At 37.7% G+C, this 27,044-nt stretch overlaps 2 protein-coding genes across 2 annotated transcripts; one reads left to right on the top strand and one right to left on the bottom strand.

The window, feature by feature from the left end:
• Positions 1-1,893: 1,893 nt before the first annotated feature.
• On the top strand, positions 1,894-10,551 carry LOC140135655 (kelch-like protein 12). Its single transcript, XM_072157231.1, has 4 exons — positions 1,894-2,035; positions 4,101-4,727; positions 6,315-6,572; positions 6,974-10,551. Exons 2-4 carry the CDS (start codon positions 4,305-4,307, stop codon positions 7,307-7,309), a joined length of 1,017 nt encoding a protein of 338 aa, XP_072013332.1. The 5' UTR covers positions 1,894-2,035; positions 4,101-4,304; the 3' UTR covers positions 7,310-10,551.
• Positions 10,552-12,300: 1,749 nt separating this feature from the next.
• On the bottom strand, positions 12,301-26,386 carry LOC140172468 (monocarboxylate transporter 13-like). The gene is made up of 5 exons (XM_072195615.1): positions 26,348-26,386; positions 22,997-23,267; positions 22,412-22,555; positions 20,808-21,653; positions 12,301-12,537 (listed from the first exon to the last, which is right to left on the bottom strand). Exons 1-5 carry the CDS (start codon positions 26,384-26,386, stop codon positions 12,368-12,370), a joined length of 1,470 nt encoding a protein of 489 aa, XP_072051716.1. The 3' UTR covers positions 12,301-12,367.
• Positions 26,387-27,044: the final 658 nt, after the last annotated feature.

The raw sequence follows: 27,044 nt of genomic DNA, 5'->3' as shown, positions 1-27,044 counted from the left end.
TCTTTAAGAGTGAATTTTAACTCTACTCTAAAAATGTGTTGTCCTTCATTTAACTCCTTGAACGAGTTGAAATTCACTCTTTTAGAGTGGGTTTAACTCATTTTTGAGTGGTTTTAAAGTTTAAAAAACAAATTTCACTCATTTTTGAGTGGTTTTATAAGTGAATCACTCTTTTGGGGAGTGAGTTTTTCACTCTTTTACATTTAGAGAGATAGGGCCTTTACTATAATAAATAAATAATAATGTGGCACAGATAAGCATAAGTTAATGTGAAAGCGTAAATAGTTGCCAAATAGCAATATAGCCAACAATCATACCATCTGAGGGGTACGTTCACTTTGTGCTACTTCACGCGATTTTGCGTTTCTCGCTCGCATTCCAGAAATATTAAAATACCATAGTAAAGCATTTATTTATAACCGCGGTACTACTATTGTGATTATACATTCAAAGTAATGACATAATCGCCCGATTATTATTGTTATTAATGTAACTTAATAATATCTGTTATTAAGGGGTGGGGTATAAACGTTTGGACAGTATTTATTGTGGGACATTAGAGCACATCAGACATATCGAATTGCATTCTGAATACGAAGAATGTCTTTCTGATATCAAATAATTTTTATTTTTGAAATTCGCAATGTAATACACATTTTATGGCAAATGATTAAAATAGATATTTTTGATATTTAACAGTACTCGAAGTAAACTTTATAAATCTGATGATTTATATTTAAAGTGTATGTAGGTGGGATGAAAAGCCGACGATCAATTGAAAATTTTGACCTTTCGTATTGAAGATATGGATTTGTTTTCCCTGAACAATACATACACTTTAAGAATATATCATTAGATTTATAAAATTTACTTCGAGGACTGTTATATATCAAAAATGTGAAAAATATCAAATTTTAATAATTTGTCATAAAATGTGTATTATATCGTGAATTTCAAAAAATGAATAATGATTTGATATCAGAAAGACATTCGTTGTATTCAGAATGCAATTCGATATGTCTGATGGGCTCTCATGTCCCACAAAAATACTGTCGAAACGCTTAAAACGCTCATTCCAGATCCCTTAAAGCACATAATATTTTCAAAATAGAACCAGTCTATAACTGATTTCAGTCTCTAACACCATGAACACCACTTCAATGGACTCGTGAAAATCAATGCAATTCTGTGACATCTATTACAATATGGGGCTGTGCAATAATTATTTCCAAACAGCTTGGGGTAAGTCTGTTCATAGGCCTATTATGCATTATACCAGGAAAGTTGAACAAAATTGGGATCCCAAAAATTTGGCATGTACGGGGAGGGGACAAAGATTTTTGATTGGCAGGTTGGGGAGGCAAGCGCTTTTTGGCGGGCAGAGGGGGAAGGGGTAAGCGATTTTTGGCAGGCCCACGCAGTTTCGAAATTTTACCCCAGCTCATAATTATTGCACAGCCCTGATTATTGCACATGCCCGTGTCATGGGGGGGGGGGGTAAATCTGTTCATAGGATCTATAGACTCAGTATGCATTATACCAGAAAAGTTGAACTTTCCTGATTATAATTGAATCTTTAGCAGAAACAATAGGCCTATTCATGTTTTCAGTGTTAAGTAATTTTAAAATCTTTTGAGCGTGTTTTCAGCAACTTCAGGCAATTTAAAAAAAATGTTAAGCAATTTGTGAAACTTTCTCTAATTGAAATTTTGAGAAAATGTTAAGCAACTTTGGGAAGCTTGAATAACTTTATGCAATTTTGAGAATATGCTAAGCAACTTTGGGAAACGTAATAAGATTTGGCAACTTTGGGCAATTTCCCCTGTGACCTGGGGCCTTTTGTATCCCTCCCCCTATTCCATTCCAAGCAAAATAGGCTATAATAGCAATGCAAGGGAACCTTTGCGGCCGGCTACTTCTGATGGTCGTGGCTTAGGCCCACTGAGGGCGCATTAGGTGACGGTCTGTATTTACCAACAAGGAAAGAAAAAATTGCGAATCTTTGCAATCTTTACCATGTTTACGAGCAATAAATGTAAGTGTTTTACCATTTTTAATTGTTTCTCTCCCTTCATTTTACCTTTCTCAAGAAGGTATGACATTTGCTGCATCGTCAACGATATGAGTGACATCTTCAGTGCATGAACAGCTGTGGTTTCTGGTGATAAAACACATGACATACATCCCGACATGCATGCATGCATGTCAATCTGTCATTTTACATGCATTACATACATGTATAACTAAAACTTTTAGTAAAAGGAAAATCTCAGCTCAGGCTCAGTAACACATTTTCTATAGAAAAAATATTTAATTCGTGTACATCGTGGAACATTCAACTTGTTGCGACTATTCATGCAAGTAATACACGAGCATACAACGCTACTCTACGCATCATATATATGCGAGGCCGAGGTTATCTGCTTACAACAGCTTACTACGCACAGCCACGCAAAGAGTATGCTCCACGATGTACACAAATTAAATAATTTTTTTATAGTCAGCCAAATTGGCCCAAACACAAGACATATTTTACATAGAAAATTAAAGGTTCGTGTCCGTCATGCAATCAAAACATTACGGTATGTCTTATGTTAGATAAATAATTACCAAGCACGAATCACATGGTTTCATTTAAAACAAAGTCATATTAACCATAAAAACGAATAAAAACAGCCATCTCTCAACACGCGATATTCAAAATTCCCGCGCCGAAATTGTCTAGAGCAATGACGTCCTAATAGTGCAATGAAGCCTGACGACAAATGAGCACAAATAACCATGACGTCATTGCTCTAGAAAATTTTGGCGCGGGAATTTTGAATATCGCGTGTTGAGAGATTGCTGTTTTTATTCGTTTTTATGTTTTTCCACCATATATGACATAATGTTGTGATTGCCGGACACTTCCTTTAAAGGAGTGTTTCGTGATCCTAGCATCCTCTTTTTATGACATTTTTCAGTACATATCCACGAAAAAAGCCTATTCCCAAAATTTCAGTTGATTCCGATTTTGCGTTTGCGAGATATGCATGATTAATATGTGTATTACACTGCTCCATAGACAATGCGTTGTAATTTCGTTCTGGTGCACCAGAACGAAATTCAAATTTCACGATATCTTTGCAAAACAAATTAATCTGCAAGAAATATTTTGTACATAAACATTATGTAGCCAGAGGTTTCCAGTGACATAAAAATCTCAACTTTTTTTGAGAAAATTGGGGGGATGAGGCTGTGGATCACGAAATGCCCCTTTAAAAGAAACCTACATAAATATATTCAATGATTTATATGTTGTCTATACTTCACTTGACCCAAATATATGATTTATTTTTGTGATGAGATAAAAATCGCACATTGGAATTTTAGGGATTTTCAAAAGTTGGCTGACTATTTTTGATGAAAGTCAGCCTTTATCAAGATGTAACTTTGCTACAGAAGGTGCTATGACAAAACTGTTTTCAGTTTTGGTTTTCTTTATAAGGGCTTTAATTTGATATATATAAAATGATGTGGTTTGATGGCAAATTTGAATAAATAACATGTGTCAAATGGGGTCTCAGTCGGAAATCCTACAATTGTGTTCAGTTATGTACGTTACAGGAATAACAGGATAAAATTGTAGAATTTCTTCTCACCCCCATACACTGTTTAGTACGTGCAGAGGAAACGGGACACTTCACACCCTTTCAATTTCGGACCCGTGCACTTTCGCCCCCTTTCTATTTCGCACCCATGCACTTTCGTATAGTATAGTAGGGGTGAAAATAGTGTTTCTGTGACCAAATCACAGATAGCAAAGATTATAAATGTTAGTCAAGCTAAATGGTAGCCAAATTTGACAATCTAAAAAATTGTTTTAATGCATTAAAAAATTGATCGGGTCTCTTACTGAGGCCGGTATGGTTCCCAGTCTACCTTACGATCCACACAGTAACTATCGTGTTGTCGTGGATATACTCCCCCTCATCTGTCAAAATAAATTTATTATCTACTACAGTCTATTTAACTTGAGCAATTTAGCAAACAAACTTTTTGGCAAGAAAAGGCTAAAAATGTGCAAGTAATTCATACTCTTTCTTTTCTTTTTCTTTTAGGGTAAATCATGAATGGCATACAAAAGCAGGCTGAGCCAACGTCTCACACATCAGATTATACCAGTAAGTTAGCTTCTTCCTTGAATGAGTTGCGAAAACAAAGTGAACTTTGTGATGTCATCATCAACGTAGGTGGAAGAGCTTTCCCCGCTCACAAAGCTGTTCTTGCTTCATCAAGTAACTACTTCAGAGGCATGTTCTCACATGGGTTCAAAGAAAGCACCGAAAGTGAGATTAAAATCGAAGGTGATCCTGAAATCTTTGAAGTATTACTGGAATATGCTTATACGGAAAGATGAAGATTATACGGAAGTAGCATTTGAAATTCTAGAGATGGCTTGCTACATGCAGTTCACAGATATCTACCAGTATTGCTCTCAGTTCATGGAACTTAACAAGTTTGACAGGCCTTTAGACAAGATCAACATGGAGGATTGTTTCAAATTGTACCAACTAGCAAAATGTCATGGTGACCTTAAAGATATTGTTGAGAAGTCCTTGAGGTACATGTGTCAGAACATTCAGGACTTGAAGGAAACAAAGTACTTCATGGAAATGGCAAGCAGTTCCTTCCTTGATGACTTCTTGAGGCGGCCAGATCTTTCAAGCGAAGACGAAGAGAAAGAGGTTAGTGACCATTATATACAGTGTGGTGCAGTGGGTAGGGTGCTACTGCTAACTGCTTGCATTTGGTGAATAAGGTCCCGGGTTTAGTATCTGGCAGTAGCAACTTGCCCGGGTATTGGCTTGGAAAAAATGTTTTCATTTGGATGGCAACATATTTATAGATTAAATTCAGACTGCCACTCTCCCTACGGTCCATTTAGAATTGAATACATACAAAACCCACCCAAGTCCATACTGGCCAAATTGAGTTATGCATGGGAAATTGTTGCTATACATAGGCCAGTCATATATGAAAGAACAACTCAAATTCATCCTCTGTGTCTATTGAGCATGTGAAAAATAGCATGTATGAAAGAACTACACAAGTCCATGATTTGAGTCTTGTAACATATTTATTGAAATCCAGTATGTATAAAAGTCCACTTGTAACACATTCATTGCTGGAGAGTGACTTTTGAAAAAAAAAAGGGTTTAATCAAGGAAAGTGTGTGGTTTATATTACATGGCAGAATGCTTATCAACATTATACATACCTGTGTGCTTTATTTTGTATTATCTTACCAGTGTTAATCTCATTCCAACATTGTTGTCTTTGTATATATGATTAAAAAAACCACCCAAGTCCAGCATTTAAAATGAACCCCACGAAGTCCCTGAAGTACTAATCGTCATACCTAATACAGTTTAACCCACTCATTTGCACGTAAAACTTACCATATTGAACTGAAGGAATTAAAATGATACACAGGTTTTTTTCTCAAAATCACTTCCCATGGACTTAGGTGGGTTTTGTATTCATGTATTCAAATAGGTTAATGAATCATGACAGCGATATGTCCTTTGTATCACATGTTAAGCCATTGGTCCCATACATGTAAAGAGGTGTGATACCTAACCTAACATCTAATTCCCACTAAAACAGTAGACATATTATCTACATTAACTACATGTAAGTATTTTAACTTTGAAAATGTTTGAGAATCACAACACTTCACAAGAATATTTGCAAGAATAAGCCAAATCAGCATTAAAATTTGCAATGCATTGTGGGAAAGTTGATGCAGTTTTGGAACATCTTGCACTCTGACCTATTGGGAAAATTGAAATGAAAAATAAACATGGTTATTTCATAAATTAACTATTTAAAAATATTTTAATGACAATATTATTACAATAATAAATGAATGAATAATAATTTAAGCAATTTCCCGATAGGTCAGAGTTCAAAAAGTGTCCCCAAACTGCTAAAACTGTCCCACAATGCTTTAAGAATTTGTTATACTGATGTTACAACATGAATTCATGCCGAAACTAGCCTGATTCATGATTACAGGATAAGTTCAACTAATGCACTCAAATGTTCTACTACCAAAAGTATTTGAGCAACGTCTGTGAAACTCTTCTTAAATTGTTGGAGACATTGGTTGACCGGTCACATGACCTAGGGAGTAGACCTGAATCACATAACCTGATGAGGGCCAATAGATGTCTGGCAGATGGCGTCTTCCCTGGCTCTGTGGCTTGAATGTATCCTTGACGCCTCTTTCTAACCATCTGCTAACCCTGACTTGTTTGATTTCTCCACAGGTTCTTGAAATGGTCATCAACTGGTTGAAGCATGATTGGGACAAAAGGCATCCTCATGCACTAAGTCTTCTTCAACAGATTCGACTAGGACATGTGTCTGAAGAAAGTCTCACTACGTTACTGGATGCAGATATCCTTAAAATACCAGATTGTCAACGACTGCTTGAGAAGACTCTCAAGTTGCAGAAGTCTGAGGAGTCTAAGGTCAATCGTTCCCTTGATTACCCCGATTTGTTTGCTACCAGGAGTACTATTACTGTGAGTACCATTGATTGCTGATTCAAATTTGATAGTGTCCATAGGTGACAGAAGCAGGGTGACAATGGGGACACCCCTGTATTGATTGCCCATAAAACAATACATCTCAGCAACCACAAAAATGTGTATTGATTGCCCATAAAGCAATGCATCACAGCAACCACAAAATGTGTATTGATTGCCCATAAAGCCCGGGCCACTCACATAAATGGTCTGCACGCATGCGTGACCAAACAAACAAGTAAAAAGGGGTGTTTTTTTTAGGCAAGGCAAGTTACACGCGTAACGCATTTAGGATCTAAAAACACTGATTTTCAAGAATAAGGGTAGATTCCTGCCAGAACATTGTTCAGAAAATAATGTGTCCACTGACCAAGTCTCTATTGTTGTTTATTTCACAGGCTCCAATAGCATTATCCTTTGGCGGGTTATTTGACACACAGGATTCAGATCTAGACGAACCCTGGCAAGACAAGTGTCAGCTCGGCTATTTCGATGTTGACATCAAAGAGTGGAAACTCCTCAAACAGTTTGCCGCACCACAACATCTGGGTTCTCTAGTTGTAGCAAACAGAACTTTGTATGCGGTTGGAGGTAATGAAGATGACATGACCGACATAGGTCATGTGACTGATCCATATGGAAAGCAGTTACTTGAGTATGATGCTGAGCTAAACAAATGGAAGTCTCTCCCACCAATGGAAAATGATCACGAGGTCGTACGTTTGCAATGGTGACTCTAACTGATTATCTGTATGTTATTGGTGGGACTAACTGGTCAGGCAATCGCATGAATCGGGTAGAACGCTTTCATCTGAAGGACAGAGTGTGGCAGATGATGAATCCACTCCCTATGGTAGCTAATGTACATTGTAGGTGGATATCAGCCATTGTGTTTGAAGGTGAGCTCATAGTGTATGGTCTCAAAGACACCCATTTTGGGCAAAATGATGAGCATATTATCATTACATACAACACCACTAATGACAGCTGGCACACCGCAATGACGGAAGAAGTTCAACCCCACAGCTGGTACATGAAGCCTATGCTCTTTGTCCACCGAGATACAATTTATAGAGTCCTGTACAAGTCGCCAACTGATGACCCTTTTAAAAGGGAGTTCAGTCTACAAAAGCCCGTAGTCAACAAGCTCCGATTGCGATTTCTCAGAAACTCAGTCTCGATCACAGTGGGAGAGGACGTCCAACAAGATCTGATACCAGCAAATGATATCGGTGCTTTCCGTATCAGAAATGAGGTGTTTGTTAATATACATGGGTTTGTTATCAATGTAGATGGACAGATTAGTGATGAGCAAACAATGGATGTGAAATTTGATGATTGGCAGAAGTCTAAAATCAAAACATTTGATTATGGCGATGAAAACAGCAACATTACACAATTCACCTTTGACTTGAAAAAATTGGGTTCCTGTTAAATCCCAAAGTACAAGTCCAGACTCCAACCAGGGGTTGATTCACTCTCTTCCCAGCATGCATCACAAAACTAGTACTGTATTTTGTTCCTAATAAGCGCCCATGGGCCATGACATTTCATGAAGGCTGGGCATTTATTAGGGATCAATTTTTTGTGTATGTTTTTACATTTAAACCCTAACCCACCAGGGGCTTTTTGGCGACGGGAAGGGAAAGAAGGAAGGAATAAAGAGAGAAAAGAAAGAAAGAAGTTGTTTGCTCTGGGTGGGATATGAACCCGAGACCCCTCGCATGCCAAGCATTGGGTCAGCGACACTTTGCCACAGGTCTTGGGCTTCGCTAGCCAGCAAAACCGTGCCTATATATCACTTAGGGCGATTGCGTCATCACACCACGTGGGGTGCACGCACGAACAGCGCATATATCAAGTAGTATTTTGTAGTACTCGGGCGTGTTAGGGTTAAATGATCAAAATAACACTACCCATTCCAGTTTTAGATGTGCCTGTTTGCAGAAGGAATGGCTTATCATCATGAGAAATTAATTTCCTATAATATCCAGTGAGACCTATGTTTGCACTGAATAATTCTAAATTTTATTGCTCTTTCAATTTTCATTTTGGAAAATATTTAGGTTGGGGTTTAATAGAGACTGGGTGCTTATTAGGAACAATACGGTATGCAATATCTGAATCCTGGATTTCTCTAACAGAAGTCAGTTTGACCGACATTCCTTCCCACAAGGTAATAGGCGTATTGCATAACAATAGATACAGCTCAGAGGTTAATCCATCTGCTTTGTTATGCAATACACATACAGATGGACATATTGAAGGTTAATCCATATTCCTGTTTGATATATGTGATGCGATCAAGCAAAATCAGTCGGAACTCGGAAATGTTAAATGTTCAGTTTCTTACAGGGTAGTAAAAAACATTTACAAAGCTTCATTTTGCAGAAAACCCCATTGAAATTGTACAACCAGTTCCAAAGATATGAGCAATTAAAGAGTTTCCAAAACAGCAGGAAAGAAAAGGAAATGTTTCCTTTGTTTGGCTATATCTCTAAATCAATATTTCCGAGTTCCGATTGATTTTGCTTATCACATATACAATACGCATATTTTAATGTGGGATGGGGTTTTGGTCAAACTGACTTCCAGTAGAGAAGCCCAGGATCTACATATAAAGGAGTCAATTTCAACACCTTTTAGCCTCAGTGGCAGTTGAGATTGGATTACGCACTTCCTTTCACTTGACCCAAAGGCTGACAGTAAAATTGTTAACTTGATTGTTGGCAGTGGCCTTCTTTTCCTTGTTCTTTGTCTTCAAATCTGTTTCTCACTTCTCTTTCCATACAGGCCAGCATGCTTACATGTATATAGGCTTTTTAGCCTGGCTTGAGCATTTTGTTTGAGCCTGGTCCCATCAGGACACAAGCCTGTCTCCACACGGAGCGACCGTTTTTAAAAACAAACAAATACACATTCAAATGTACAGGATTGAAATGCTCATTTAGAGGATATATTTATCAAGACCTTTCTCATTTCAATTAATATACTGCGCCAATAAAGTATCCTTACACTTGGAAAAATAATCACAATTTCCAAACTGCACGATATTGGGGTAAATTTGTTTTTTTAATAGATGCACTGCCTTATCCTGTACATTATGACACCACATTGAATTCAATGTGACTTCAAGAAGCAAAGTTACAAGCATTTGATTAGACGAAGGTCCAGTTTTAAAAGTGACAAACTGGCCTATTCAAATCATACTAGACATCTGATTTGAGAGTGGTGAATGGCCGATTTATCCGTTTGGCTTTAATTTAAAACAAAAGGAACAAAAGAAAACTGAAACAAAGGAACTGACAAATAAAATGAAAGTTATGAAAAGTACAGAGCAGTAAAAACTGAAATAAAAACTGCTTTAAATAATATAACGCTTCATTGAAGAAACTGTGTTGTCTCTTTGATGTGGCTTGTTGGAATCTTTTTCGGCCTTGTATAGGCCACTTTGTCACTTTTAAAACTGGACCTTCGTCTATTCAATTGCTTGTAACTTTACTTCTTGAGGTCACATTAGATTCAATGTGGTGTCATAATGTGCAGGATTAGATAGTGCATCTATTAAAAATCAAACTTACCCCAATATTGTTTAGTTTTGAAATTGTGATTATTTTTCCAAGTGTAAGGATACTTTATTGGCGCAGTATATATGGATCTGTATAATGTTTTAAAATTAGTGATACCAAAAAACTTTCAAAAGTTGTGTCATTTTTGAACATTTTCAGACATAAATTGTTGAAAAAAATTAGATGAAACCAACAGAGTGTCTAGAGTTTGTATGCATGCAGAATGATATATCCTCATACCACAGCATGATATTGGCAAAAAAAATCCACAGGTTTTACAAAAACAATTCATGGTAAACATGCACCAACGTAACTGCAAGACAACATTTAAGGAGCATGTTAACATCTTTCATTTGATACCAAATTTGCCATTATAGCACTTGTAGTTTTAAAGTTCTAAGCATTTTTCATGTGCCATGTCCATTTTTTGCATGGAATTGCCCTTATGTGCAGGTGGAGGATACAAGAATAGTTCTATAGCCTACATGTAGGTTATTTTGCCCTTCAGCCAGCAAGTACATGCTTTATGCTTTTTTGTGTGCTGTCTGTATTGCATAATTGTGCCAATCAATGGTGACAATAAGCAGGTTATGAGCCTTGTTTCAGGTTCATTAGTTGCCTAAGCCCATTGAGATTAAATCCTGTGTCTCAAAGCTGCCACGTTTTAGTAAAATCGCACACGTAGTCCTCTTTGAAAATCAAGATTTTTTTTTTTTTTTTTAATGTCTTTTTATTTTTTTTAACAAAAAGGCAAAATTAAAACCCCAAATTCATATTTGATCATAAGTTTCAGATTTTTTTGCAAATTTTGGATACAAAAACAATAAAAGAGAGGAATAATAGTTTGTAGCAATGACTTAAATTGTATACTATTCCAACATTTGCAGCATTGGATAATTTTTGCACAAAATTCTTGTCCGAAATCTTGAACTGACACATAAAAATATATACACATCAAAAAACAACCGCATTCCGCATAAGGTTTTCAATTTCTCACAAGCTTTGAGACACAGGATTTAATTAAGATGGCCTAAAATTAAAAATCACAACACCAGGCTACACTTTCTGTTCTTAGCCATAGCCTGTCACCATACAGTCATACATTTTAAAATACAGAAGAAACAGTAAGGGCTCATATTGAAATACCCTACCACGTATTCACACAGAAAGAAGGCAGGATTCCCCTCGCTAAGCGCGCCTCAGGAAAGCTTGGTCATAAAACGGATGGATTATATGCATCAGTGATACACCCTGCCCAGGATTTTAACAAAAGAAGGCTAGCACAGGAAAGCTGCAGGATGGCGCAAACCTTTCTGTGTAAGGGAATTTCAATATGAGCCCTAAATGGGTGAGACAAAATGGGGTTTCTCTGTAAAAGGTCAGAATTTGAGCTACTATTGTTGAAAGTAATTATGTAGGCTATTGAACCGTACCATTGGATATTAGACCAATTTGGCTCAAATTCTGACTGCTACTAAACAAAAGCGAGTCCTGTTTAGACTAAAGTGAGTCCTTGTCCTCATTGAATTCAGGTGAGCCAGGACTTATTTCTTTCCCAAACCGAGTCCTGGTAGAAAAACTCTTTTATTTTCACCCTTGGTGCCAATTTCTGTCAGTGCTACACTTGCCAGCAGAGAAGAATGGCACTTGTTTACATTTGGACCGTGTACCCCAAAATTAAAGCCAGACTGATCTTCATACACGCATGGGGCAAAAATTATTTGTGTGCGTGTTTTACTCAAAGTGCACCCATTTTGTGCGGCTTATATTAGGCAAAATAATTACAATAGGATCATAATGTTGAATGACAGTGTTGATATAGAATGTTGTGCACACAGTTTGGCACAACACCTACACTAGTTGTGCATTGCATAAAGCATCAATTGCACACGCCTTTATGAATTTATGACAATAATTTTTGCAAGTTGCATAAATATATTAAAGTGCAATTATACAACATTTATGCACTCAGTATATTTTTCTAATGACTTTTCTGATTGTTTAGTGCACCCCTTTTGCTTGAAACGTGTTGTTGTGTATTTTAGCGAAGTCAGGCTCCTAAAAGTAAAACAAGGCACTCCTACAATAAGGCACTTTTCGAGGTTCATCGTTCCACTATTACATAAACAATTTATTGATACAATAAAAAATATACAGAGAACACCAAAAGTGATTGGAAGCCAACATACTTTGAAACACAACTTCTTGTGCTGTTGTATCCTTTCAATGTTTTTTATCCCCATGGTTTTCTTTGATCTGATATAAATGATCTGCAGCAACAGCCAGTGCACTTATAGCCTGCAGAGTACCTAGAAGTATAAATCCTGCATCGTAACTACCAGTATAATCGTAGATCCAACCTGAAGAGGAATGCAATAAAACCATGAGTTTAATTTACATCTACATTAGGAGGATATCATTTTCTTTGGAGGGGGTCATGAATATGTCATTGGCCAGAGTCAATTTTTATGACCCCCCCCCCTCCATATCGCGGATTACGCCTACACAGACTCAAAACAAATTATTCAGTTGCCAGAACTAAAGGCGCGGAGCGGGGCCTAATTTGGGAATGAAAGAACTGCGCGGAGCACGACAAAATTTCTATCATAAGTGTTGATAGGTGATGTCAATATCCTCTGTATTGGCTATGCTGATTTTCATGCCATATTTTTCACATGCTGCATTTAGTTTGTTGGTATAATCTTGAAGTCCTGCAGAGTCCTTGTGGATCAGATTCTGGTCATCTGCAAAGAGAAGCTCATTTTATTTCTCCATTAGTTGGATTTACTTCCTTGGCGTCTTGTCCTTATAAATCAAGAAGAGGGGTGGCGGCCATGGCGACAGTACCAGAGTACACATCCTTGGCTTACCCCTGATGTTTACTTGGAACCACTTTGACTGGCCACTTCTAGTTCTCACCATGCATTTGCTATCTTTATATAGAGCTCTGACATTATCTAATAGTTGACTTCTTATACCATAGCCCTTCATTACAGCCTACAACTGTTCTCTACCCACCGGTCAAAGGCCTTTTCTTGGTCTACGAACACCATGTGCAGTTCCTGGTTGGACTCGATATACTTTTCACATAATTGTCATAGCGCATAAACATGATAAATGGCATCTGTACATCCCCTGTTTTTCACTTAGTTGCAGCTCCACTAGGGGGCGAATTCTTCTCTCTATGATCTTTGCAAACATCTTGCCGGCGTGACTCAGCAACAGTTCTCTTGCTTCCTTTCTCTTTCCTGATAGGAATCACTATTGCCTTTTGTCAGTCATCTGGTGCTGCTCTCTCCTCCCATGCTGCATTGAAGACTCTAGTCAGCCACTTGATTCCAACATCTTCACATGCTTGGATGGCTTCTGTTGTTACCCTGGCTGAAATTTGATACTTTTGATACACCACTTTTGATACGTATGAAAAATGTATGAAATAAAAAGTATTTCATACACTTTTATGTATCAAAACTGTATCAAATTAACATTGCATACACATTTTATAAATATCAAAACTGTATCAAATGCCAAGATAATGTATCAAAAAAGTATCAAATGAAATGTATCCTTTCATTTCATACATATTTGATACATAATTATATCAAAAGTGCATCAAATCAGGGTTCCAATTTAAACTGTATCAAATTAGTGCTGACATTTTATCCTTTCATTTCATACACATTTCATACATAATTTATATCAAAAGTGTATCGAATATGTTACTGTATCAAATCAGCCTTCCAATTTAAATTGTATCAAATTAGCATTGAAATTTTTATCCCTTCATTTCATACATATTTCATACATCATTATATCAAAAGTGTATAAAATATGTAACTGTATCAAATCAGGGTTCCAATTTAAACTGTATCAAATTAGCGTTAAAATTTTTATCCTTTCATTTCATACACATTTCATACATAATTATATCAAAAGTGTATGAAATATGTAACTGTATCAAATCAGTGTTCCAATTTAAACTGACATATCAAATTAGCGTTCAAATTTTATCCTTTCATTTCATACATATTTCATACATAATTATATCAAAAGTGTATGAAATATGTAACTGTATCAAATCAGGGTTCCAATTTAAACTGTATCAAATTAGCGTTGAAATTTTTATCCTTTCATTTCATACACATTTCATACATAATTATATCAAAAGTGTATGAAATATGTAACTGTATCAAATCAGGGTTCCAATTTAAACTGTATCAAATTAGCGTTGAAATTTTTATCCTTTCATTTCATACACATTTCATACATAATTATATCAAAAGTGTATGAAATATGTAACTGTATCAAATCAGCTGTTCCAATTTAAACTGTATCAAATTAGCGCTCAAATTTTATCCTTTCATTTCATACACATTTCATACATAATTTATATCAAAAGTGTATCGAATATGTTACTGTATCAAATCAGCGTTCCAATTTAAATCAGGGCCTCAGTTTCGTTCCAGTTTGCGAGAATCAAAAAACATCAGAGTTGCTTTACTTACTGCATGATTCAATGAAAGAAGTTGATTCTCGCAACAACTTTTTACGAGAATCATTAGGAGAATCGATTCTGTGATTCTCGTCGAATCTGAGGCCCTGTAAACTGTATCAAATTAGCATTGAAATTTTGATCCTTTCATTTCATACACATTTCATATATAATTATATCAAAAGTGTATCAAATATGTCACTGTATGAAATCAGCGTTCCAATTTAAACTTTCAAATTAGCATTGAAATTCTTATCCTTTCATTTTATACACATTTTATACATAATTATATCAAAAGTGTATCAAATATACCACTCTATCAAATCAGCGTTCCAATTCTAATACTGGCCAGTGGGACCGCCCTATTTTTGATACATGCCATTTGATACACTTTTGATATAGTTTTTTGATACACTTTTGATACAGTTTTTTATACACTTTTGATAGTTTTTTTGATACACTTTTGATAGTTTTTTGATACACTTTTGATACAGTTTTTTATACACTTTTGATACAGTTTTTTATACACTTTTGATACAGTTTTTATACACTTTTGATACAGTTTTTCAAATTTCAAAATTGGTCCAATCAAGCTCAAATTCAACAAGAATTTATCCTTTTTACATGATCTGAACATATTTGCAAACATTAATGACCCCAAAGCTCAAAGTGAAGGGGTCAAAGGTCAAATTTTGAAATTAGTCTAATCAAGCTCAAATTCAACACTGCCCTCTACTGCCAATGCTGACCTCGAGCACTTTCCCCCATCACGGAGCAGCTCAATGCACTTTCCCCTATCAACGTTCAAAATTACAACGCAATAGGATAAATGTGTGAGAAAGTATTGCAAAAAAGAAGCAAAACCCAACCAAAATGGAACATACATACATCAGCCTTCACAGGCAGTTCTCATTTATTTTTTTTTCATGCTCTTCTTTTGCTTTGTTTTGTGTTTTTTGTTTTGAGCGCTACGTTCTAAATGTAGCAGCGCTATATAAATATTTATAATGTATGTATGTATGTAGAGGGCCTGCTTGGAAAGCAGTGCTTGTCACTGAAGTTGTTACCCTCAATAAAGAGACAAAAAGGCTACCAATAACAAAAAGATTCAGCAAGGTTTTTAATATACAGGCATGTGCTATATTCATGCTTAATACATATACATAGAGGCCCTATATATAATATATAGTAAGCTTACCTTATCAGAACAAAGTCAATAAAATATCCTCTTTTTATAATCACAGTCCCTGATTACAACTATAGGGTGCACAACTTATAAGTTCCCCCTACATATTTTTTTTAATAAATCGAAAACTATTTGACGAAATGCAAACCTGTAAAATGATATGGGTAGCCTTATTTGTTTTACACATGTGGACCAAATTTTAGCGTCACACGTCATTGCGTTCAGTCACAATGGTTCATTATGTAAAAAAAGGAGACCGTTTTTAACAGTGTTAAAAGTTGCACCTGAGTCCATAGGACTCAATTCTCAAACAACACAGTAGGCCAGGGATATTCATGTGTTTGTAAAAGAAAACGTAATCTTTGGTATTCTTCTTCTTAAAAAGCAAAGCAGATGTTTTATTCTTTTCTTTTTAATGATAAATGTCTGAGATGGAAGGGATATGTACTGCAGTGAGAATAGACCACATCGCCAGTAGTTCATCACATGTGAAAAGTCACATTTTAATAATGCCGCGTTTGCCCGAATTTATTCGCGGTAGAGCAATAGGTTTGCTGCATGAAAATGTACCGGTGAAAGAAATTTACTCGTCGTATGGGCCAGCAAAATCTCCTGACATGAACCCCATTGAGCATCTTTGGGACCATGTTAAAAATGAGGTTGAAAACACAACACTGCAAGAGCTAACCCGAGCAATCCAACATGTATGGAACAACATGGACCAGCAACGGGTCTGGAATTTAATAAACAGCATGCGGCGACGTTGCAATGCACTTGTCAACAGTGCAGGAGGACACATCCCCTACTAAACATCTAGACTTTAAGTTTTATTTCCATTACAAACACATGGACAGGCCTAACATACTGTATTGTTTGACAATTGACTCCTATGGACTCAGGTGCAACTTTTAAAACTCCCTCTTTTTTTACATAATGAACCATTGTGGCCAAACGCAATGATGTGTGACACTACAAATTGGCCCAGATTTGTAAAACAAATAAGGTTACTCATAACTTTTTACAATTTTACATTTCGTTAAGTAATTTTCGATTTATTTCAAAAAGCATTAGGGGGAACTTATAAGTTGTGCACTGTATACATTGTAACCTAATGTGCAGTCTAGAAGCATGTTTGTATTTTCTTCATGATAAATAAAACACCATAATTTGCTCTAAAATACAGTACATTTCCAAATGCAAATCCTGGTGTCAACTGCATGAATGCCACATGGGCAAATTTGAAAATGATGATTCATTATCTAGACATGTGACAAGTCCAATTTGATACACTTTTGATATACATTCAGCACCAAAAAGTTCATTTTGATACACTTTACATACACTAAAAAACTGCAAAGTTCAAATTCGATACACTATTGATACATTTTTGATACAGTTAGGTGGTATTTGATACAGTTTTGATACCCTATATTTTCAGTTGATACATTTTCAATACACCCTTTGTATATCAAAATTGTATCAAATTGCTTTTTGATACAGTTTTAATACACTTTGATACACTTTTGATACACTTCTTGCTGTATAGAATTTCTGCTAGGGTATGTCGTCAGTACCTGCTGCTTTATTTTGGGCACTTTCTTTCACAACAGCTCGAACTTCATCTTCAAGTTGAGGACAGAACTCTCAGATGGCAGCCTCAGCAGCAAGAAATGGTGGAACACTGTTAACATCCTGCCTGGTAAGTCCACCAGAGTTGATATACCAGTGCCGAAGGACGGGCGCCAAATCTACACTACATCAAAAGACAAAGCTGAAAAACTTTGCCAGACCTTTGACTCTAAATGTCAGCATGCCACCGCAGAAGAACGTGCTCCTGAAGTTCAGCATTTAGCAACGTGCTCAGTGGAAAAGATAGCCTTCAAGGTCAAAGATGTTAGGAAGCTTCTCATGAATCTGCAACCATAATAAAGCTACTGGTCCTGATGAAATCCCAGCAGGAGTCCTGGAGGAGTGCAGCGCAGAACTTGCAAGACCACTCAGTCTGCTGTTTGAGCTTTGCTTGTCGATCTCCAAAGGTGTTTTCCCAAGCAATGGAAGACTGCATCTGTCATCCCTATTCACAAGAGAGATTCGAAGTCTAATCCATCTATGTACCGCCCATCTCCCTGCTCTGCATCATCAGCAAGGTCATGGAGGCTGTTGTACAGAACCAACTTCAGAAGTACCTCCTTGGAAACCAACTGATATCCGATCGACAGTTTGGATTCAGGCCACACCACAGCACAGCTGATATCCTTACAATACTGAACCAAGAGTGGTCCAACTCCCTGGACGGAGGCAACGACATGCGCCTAATTGCACTGGGCATCAAAGTCTCGAATCTCGTGGCAAAAGGAGTATCCGGCAAACTGCTCACCTAGATTAGGCATATAGGGTATAATCTTCTTCCACGGTAAACCAAACAGCTTCCGTGGTAAACCTTATAGCGCCATCACTTGATGAAAGTACGTTATTAGTAGGCGTGAGTTAAAAGCTATCTGGGCTAGAACTATTGCGACTGTAGGGGTGAGCTTGCCTACAAGTAAAAAAAATACTCGTGGCGGTTAATACACGTCTAGTTTAGGAGCTTTTAGGGCAACGGGGGTGGAAAGGAGGGTAGGCCTACTACGGGGTTGTGCGACAGATTCGGGGTGCATTGGGCATTTTGGTTTATTGATGGCCCTCAATTTCATGAAAATTTGGTTTAAGAAAGATTGTTTTTTTTTTTTTTTTTTAAATTAATTTGTTTCCCAAATTTTTATCGGAAAGTGTGTCATTTTTTTTTATCGTGCGATAATAAATAGGCCTATTAATATAACTTTTAAATGCTATTTTATTATTTTGTTATTTTAAAATTGAAAATCTAAAATATTATAAAATCGTATATGATGCCTTAAATTAAAGTTTAAAACGTTCTTCCAATATTAATAACTATTATTAAATAATCCCTAACATCTCGGACAACACGCCCCCTCCCCAACCCCCCCCCCACACACACACACACACACACACACCAACAACCACATGCCAAGTCTTGGCGAAAGTCTACCTTGCACATCGTGCACGCGGGCGTGCACCGTCCAGCATTGTCCCGCTAAAATACACTACCCTATTACGAGCAATGGAATAGCCCGTCAATCATGCACAGTGGTTGCTCCTGGAAGGAAGATTATACCCGATGTGACGCGGTTGCTCATGGAAGACAAGAAGGATTATATCCCTTTTCAGATTAGGAGCTACCTAACAGATCGTTCCATCAAAGTTGTCTTATCTGGCTAGTCATCAAGTACTTCCTCCTTCAATGCATCAGTTCCCCAAGGGTCAATATTAGGCCCACTTTTGTTCTCTGTCTTCATTGATGACCTGGGTGATCATGAAAACCAACTCTATGCAGATGGTTCCACCTTGTTTTGTGATATTACATCTCGAGACAACCCTGAAGCTATTACTGCAAGCCTGAACAGAGACTTGGAGAAAATGAGGATTTTGGGCAGACAGATGGAAGGTGACCTTCGAGCCATCGAAATGTAAGGCAATGACAATATCAAGAAAGAGGAGTACAACCAAGCTAGATCTTCTCCAAACTGGCTGAGGAGGAGCTGAAGATCCTGGGAGTCGCAGTTGACAGCAAGCTAACCTGGACAAAGTACCTTTCCAACGTCTCATCCAGAGCAGGACAGAGGCTGAGCGGATTGAGGAGAGTTACAAATAAACTTGATGTCAGAGGCAGAGCAACCGTTTACAAGGCTCAAGTTCGCAGTGTGATGGGATATGCCTCACTGTCTTGGATGGGTGTCAGTGCCGCCATCCACTCTAGGATTATTAGACTATCCAGAGGATGGCCCTTCGAATCATAGGCGTGAGCGAAGAGGAAGCAAGTACAATGCTGGTGAACATCTCTGCAGTGGCTGCAGCAACGGTCCTCTACAAAATGCATACCAGCTTGTGCCCACCAGATCTGAAGTCACTGCTACCAAAGCCATTTGTAGTCAGAAGAGCTACCCGCTCCAGCTTGTCCATGCCTTGACATGCTCTCACAGTACCAGTTTCTAGAACCATATCTACTAGCAGGACTTTCATCTTCACTGCAGTTCACGTTTGGAATACTAATAGTAGCAGATGGACTCCATCTGATGGAGTAGTCGAAAACATATCTGACGACGGCGCACACCGACATCGCCCGGTTAATAATTACACTATACAGCAAGAGACACTGAAATGAATACACGGGATCGATACACGTGGATGTGCTCTGCACGATTGATATTCAGACGATAAATCTTTGGATACCGGGTTTGAAAATGATGAATATCTCCCGTAAATGATTTCGTATAAAGAAACCAGATGTGGTTCCTTGCATTTGAATATATATTTTTAACAGATATGATAGTCGCTGGCTTGCGCTTTGAGATACTAGCTTGCGTCTTGAGTCAAAAACTGACAATAATTTTGATTTATATGTGCCGAATTATATAGCGCAGTGTATAGGCCAATCGTGAAGGTATTCTAAAACCATATGACCTATGGTGTACCATGCTTGACTAACACACAGCGAGGACAGTAACCGGGCTAATCGGGGCTATTGTCAGTACTCGCCTTAGTCAGATGTCCTTCGGCTCTTATGCGACACAAAACTGCGTGGCGGTGGATTTAACCTACCATGGCGATTTCTGCCATGAAGATATCGGGGCGATGACACTGTGCGGCGCGCCATCCTTGAAGAGCAGAGAGCATAAGCATTTCATTTCTCGTGTCTGATGCTTTACTGTACCCCTCCACTCTTGTTATCTCTAAGCTGCTGTGAACCACTGATTGGCCCATGTGGTTGTCTTTTATAGTGTCTAGGTGCCTGCCTATGTCATGGGCTATTGTTCACTCTAGCATTTTGTATACAAAAAAGAAAAAAAAATCGCACTGAAAAATACTGCCATTTTTTAATACTTTTAGAATAGTATGTAAAGGCAACGAGTTTAAAAAATGCTTACCGACAATGAATCCTGGGAAAGTCCTGACGACACCTCCTATTGCCATTCGCCATCCAAATGCTTTAGCCAATGAATCTTTGTCTACAATAGATTTCAAATATACCTCACCCAATGGGAAAGCTGCCCCCATTCCGCATGCGTAGAAGATATTTGATATCAATATTGTTGTAAACGTAACGGTGAACATATCCAAAAAGAGGGGGATAGCTGCAACAGTACATGCTATGTAAATTGCGCTTCTGATATTGTTTTTTGATAAAAATGGCAGGTATATGATATGGCCAATCAAATGCGCAAATCCTGCGGCGGCAGCTACAAAAGATGATTCATACGGGGTGAGTCCTTTTACTAAACAATGCGGTATAAAATACACAATCCAGCCAGTGTATGTGGCATTGGTGCCGGCCATCATAACACTAATTGCTAAGAAAGAACGATTTCTGAAAAGTGACAAGCCTGTAATCTCTAAATATTTGTCTCTTTTTTCTTTGAATGAATTTGTTTTTGATGGACTTGTCCAACTAAATGCTTCGAATTCCTCATCTTTTACTTTCAAAGTGGGAAATGCATTAGGTAAATCGGTAGTTGTATTTATTTGATTATATTGTTTTATAGGTAATCGGAATAAAATGCCACTGATAGTCAGATGCAAATAGAGGCCACCAAGAAGTAGAAGTACACCGCGCCATCCGTATAAATCCAGAAAAAGTTGTGTTAGTGGAGCAAATACCATCAGTCCAATTGAGCCTCCGGAATATACGAAGCTGGCTACTAAAGGATAAAGTTTGTCAAAATATTGTCCGAGTAGTGCAAAACATGGAACCATCAACAGAGAGAAAGCGATTCCTGTACGTTGGATTGAAACAAAGAATCGAATAATAAAGTAAAATAATAAAATAAAATAAAATAATGACCCTATCCAATCAGTAGGGGGGGGCAGGGGGGCAGACTGCCCCCCCGCCTGACAAAAAATGAAAGAAAAAAGTGCCCCTCTGACCAAAGGGCAAAGGAAAAGAAAAAGGGCAAGGAGCCCCTTTTTCATCAAAACTCACCCCGATCATGGGCCAAAATAGTGCAAAATACCAAAATTGTCACATTAAAGCAATTTTCGTCTCGATCATGGGCAAAAATAGTGTCAAATTCAATTTGTTTTTGCACGCTACGCGCGCATATCGCCCCAATAAAGCCTTTTTTGGAAGCTCGAAAACATGTACAGTCTCTCTAAAAACAAAAATTTCATGTTGCAACTGCAATTTTTTTCAGCTGTGCCCCTGAATTTTTTGCCCCCCCTGACCAAGAAAGCTGGCTACGCCCCTGTATCCAATTACCGGAACGGTATAACAATAATATATATATATTATTGAAATGACAACCATAACAGTTCCAAGTGTCAGAGGCACACCGTCCACAGCAGGTAAATAATTAATTTGGAATTTGAAAAGTATAAATCACGTTGAGTCTAAGGGTGTTCTAACACTTTTCTTTGATGACTTTGACTGTTTTTATTTTTTCAAATATCTTTTTTTTTTAAACAAGAATCTAAGCTAATTGAATGGACAGTAGGCCTATACTATATAAATTTGGGCCCATACAGGACCTCTTACCATTCACAAATGATAAAAGCAGGACAAGTAACTGGATATCATCAGCGAAGGAAGCCAAGATCATAGAGAAACCAATTAATATTCCACCGGTCATTCCAAGAATCTGGTTGCTCATCCTACTCGCCAGAATGCCGACCACTGGTGCTGAAAAGTATAAAACGCAGTTTCACATTGTGACACACTATTCATGCTGCTACATGCCAGCCCGGGATGCCAGCACAGATCTGTAGAATCATTCAAAACTATTTCCAATATAATACGTTTTCCATGATATTGTTGTCTTTGTTATACTGTATATCTGTTCAGTTTGTGCGCTTTTTGAAGGGTCGGTCTATAAAAATGGCAGGTATGTGATGCGACCAATCAAATCCTGCATGCGGCGGCAGCTACAAACGATGATTCATACGGGGTTAGCCCTTTTACTAAACAAAATATACAATCCAGCCAGTGTATGTGGCATTCGTGCCGGCCATCATAACACTAATTGCTAAGAAAGAACGATTTTAAACCAACAAAACGTGACTTAGGAAACAGAATGGTAGATCCTGATTGGAACATATTTAATCGTCGCAATACAAAATTTACCTGCAAATTCCCGAACACTTGCCATGAGTGTAACCATTATACCAATAACCCAAGTATGCGTTACGAATTGTTCCTGAAGGGTAGAAAGAAGTACCGATAGGGCCTTTAATAGCCCTTCCCACAAAAACCATACATTGAAGGCTGCCACAAATATCATCCAAGCCCAGCCGCTGTCTACATGGTCTACATGATGATGATTCGGTGATGCCATGCTGTCATCTATTTCTATCATCAGTGAATTTGCCAGAGAAGATGGGAAGAAATGAAGCACCTGGTATACACAAAACGACAGTAAACGAAAAATTAGATGCATAGATTAATAATTCCTATATTCACGGCAACTTTATCACTGTTTATGACTCTATAAAATGCCTATAAAATACAAAAATGAACGAATTTTAATCCTACTTTTATATACTTTTTTCTCGAATGCATCATATTTTGTGGCACGTACTCAAATCAAATCAGTTACATTTCAGTTATTCTGCTGATAAGCATCCTATAGGCGCGGCTCTTCAGGATCGAGCTTCTTGAACTGTACTCACCCAGCATAGGCTTACTCATTATTATTATTGCATGGACGGATGAATTTTGCGCTCCAAACAAATCGGTTAAGCAAGGACCACGTGGTCGTTTATCGCCATATCAATACCCGTCATACAGCTGACAGGTAAGTACCATTTTTCCCGTCATGGCGGAGTTAACCCTGAATTAACACTTAATTTAGGTGTAATTTATCCTGGGTCCAATCTCTACCATGCAAAGTTTGGTATATCTTTATAAATATAATGATTGGTTGTTCTAGATTTGGGTTTTAGAGTTTCATATTTGAAAGAACTAATGTTAAATTGCAATATTTCGAAACCACAAACCAAAACTGGGTGTTATATTGTACGAGATTAGGCTACGAGTATGCATTTTACCAAGTTGGGAATAGGAATTTGCATAATTTTGCATATGCATGACTTTCTTGTGATGACATTCAAAATGTGGCTATTTTCAGAAAAAGGATTAGGTTGTTCAGGAGTTTAGGTAGACATGAAATATGCTGGATAAGTTTTTTGTTTATGGATGAAATTTGCTGTAATCAACGAAATCTGGTGAATGGCTCATTTTCAGTCCAGATTGACCCAACATATTTATAGGTGTGGTGTGGAGTTGAAAACGCGAATAATCGTTCAGGTTGTTTTTGATCTATCTATTCCAACCTACCTATTTTTAAAGATTTTTTTTATGACGCTTCTGAATTATTCATAAGAACAGGTGTTGGAGTTGAAAATATGGGTTTAGTTTGCAGATGCACAGTGTCATCGCCCCAATATCTTCATGACCCACTTTTCAATGGTTCTTTTTGGGTTGTCCCTTTTATAATTTTTTTTTAAATTTTTACTTGTCCTGTTTAAAATTAGCCGCTCCTATATAAGCGCTTTTTGTGCAATTAGAATTTCAGCGCATTTACACAATAACCCGTGTGAGTAAATATACCGTTTGAGCACATCGTTTAAGACAGTTCTTATACTAGTCTAGTTCATAGACGACTTATGATTAGTTGATCACCAAACATATAATGACGACTGGGACGAGACTATATTCACTCAGCTGGTGTTTTATATAGTGAGGAGTTTCCAGACATGTGTGACCGCATATAATTTACATTCCACAATCTGCTCCCACTGTAAACACAGTGTGTTTTGTTGCGTATCCTTAAGTGAATTGCGTAAACGGTTATTTTTGCCGTGATCTTTCTAGATCGTAATAGTGTAATTAAAACAATAATGAGCCATACTTCACTGAATAATCACCGAATTTAGCACGTCTTATTCAATGTATCAGATATTGCGTGTTTGCCTGCTATACTACATTAGCCTATACGTCTTATCCATATTTTGAATAAAGTTAAGGGGTGCACACTGGTGAATAGTCTCCATTGACTTTCTGTACAAACAGGGTCCGGGAAAACGTCATCCGGTGAGGAGAAATCATACGGAGTCCAGCAACTTTTTCCAGAAAATTGCCGACTAGATCACCCTATACAGCTTACGCCAGCTCACAAATAGCTCGGTGTTTCTAAAATGTAACACATTTTGAAAGCTTAGCCAAATCTTCATAAAAAGTCGGATCCTGTAGTGCTCATTTTTCATGGCCAATGTATTACCCAGGCCTAAGTGAAGAATAAATATGAATCAGGACCTAATTGTTTGTTTTTAAGCCTTTCCTAATGCATTACATTAAGTCACATTGCACTTTTCCTCGTTTTAATCACTGTGACGTTTCCAACAAGGGTACATAGGAAATTCCTATTTACTGGTGTGCACTCTTAGATTTATTGTGTAGGCTTTATCATCAGTGTTTATTATGGTTTTAACTCGTTGTAGTATCTATTTCGTAATTCCATGTTCATAAAAAAACTCTGTAAAGAAATGGTTGGTACAGATCACCAGTTTCACTTTGAACTTTGCCTTGAACTTGAAAGGTGGCCAAATATCTATCTTTTGTACTGTGTTTCAATGGTTATAAGGTGGTATTCGTTGGAGCGGAACATCCTCAATTATATTATGCTATACGTATTCTGGTGTGTATGAAATTCAAAAATTGAATATTAATTGCTACAAATTGTGTGTGTCGTAAAGAGCTGTAAAGCAGGTATGGTAAATTTTCATTAAGTTATAATGAGCAATATTTTAGTCATTATATGAGGTATGATGAGGCAAAATTCACAAAGGCATAAATCTATTATACTTGTTCTCCGTTACACCTGAAACATGGAACTCAGGTGTATCGGTATCGATACACCTTTGCGTAGTGAGAAGCTACCTTCTGATGCGCGAGAGGCTGGAGAGGCGCGAGGAAATTTTAATGCCAAACTGGTCCAAACATGTGGTTAATTCAGGTCAAAAACAGACCAAATGTAATCGCAAATGTTTGTCAATTTTAAGAGTATAGCACAGATATAAATCAAATACTGGAACATACGTTTCATTAACACGACGTTTCGTCCAAAACCATCGGACATCATCAGGTGACTGAATTAGGTCGATTTGTCACGTGAGAGACGGCGATCAATTCCTTTCAGTGCCTGGTCCCATGCGTGCAAGAGTTGAAAGCGTAGTCCTCCTGTTCTGTTCAGCGACGGGCTTTCGACTCTCTCCCAGACGGCTTCGCGCACACCCCTTTCAAACCAGCGTTCCTCCTTGTCCAGAATGATGACGTCTTCCGGATTAAAGGTATGTCCTGTGACTTTGTTGTGGATGAAAACAGCCGAGTTTTGTGCTTCGTTAGAGCTAGGTTTGCGATGTTGGCCAATCCTAGCTCCAATGGATTGTTTTGTTTCTCCGATATAAGAGTGCTTACAGTTCTTTTCCGCACATGAGATACCATCATAAACGACATTGCTACGTTTATCCTTTGGACCTTGACTAATTTGCCGCGGAGGGTGTTAGTGGGCTTAAAAGATGTGTTGATGCCAAAGTACTAGGTCTTTAAGGTCTTCTTTAACCTCTCTGAAAGGCCAGCGACGTAATTAGGTATGGTAACGTGCGTTGAGTTGCTTGCACCGACACCCCACCGTACATGTATAGCAAGCAAGCAGAAAGTGTTCAGACATTGCATTTGGTTGTAAACACTGTCGTGAGCAAAGCGTTGGGGGTGGGGCTGGTGACATACTAGCGGTTCGTAAACTATTTCTATAATAGGTATCAGACTCTATGAAATTGAAAACCTATGAAGTTTTCAAGAAAAGGGGTAATGAAGTGTTGACATTTTATCTGATGGAACCAGAACGGAAGACGCTATTATAGCCACCCCTAATGGGTATATTTTAAGCACTGATTTTTAATTATCGCTGCACGGATTTTTAATCTCACTGCACAAACGTGCTAGGATGCACATTAAAACAGTCCCTGTACAGGGTGATCAATTTGATCTTCACCCTCTTGCATCGCAACACCTATACACAGCAATATGTCACTGGCATTAAGAGTCAATTTGAACTGTTTCTGAAAATCATGCGCAGTTAGTATTGATTTGACCTTGTATAAAACAATTTCAC

The sequence above is a fragment of the Amphiura filiformis genome, chromosome 16 (assembly GCF_039555335.1).
Source record: "Amphiura filiformis chromosome 16, Afil_fr2py, whole genome shotgun sequence".
Taxonomy (NCBI): Eukaryota; Metazoa; Echinodermata; class Ophiuroidea; order Amphilepidida; family Amphiuridae; genus Amphiura; species Amphiura filiformis.
This window is presented reverse-complemented; position numbering and strand designations above follow the sequence as displayed.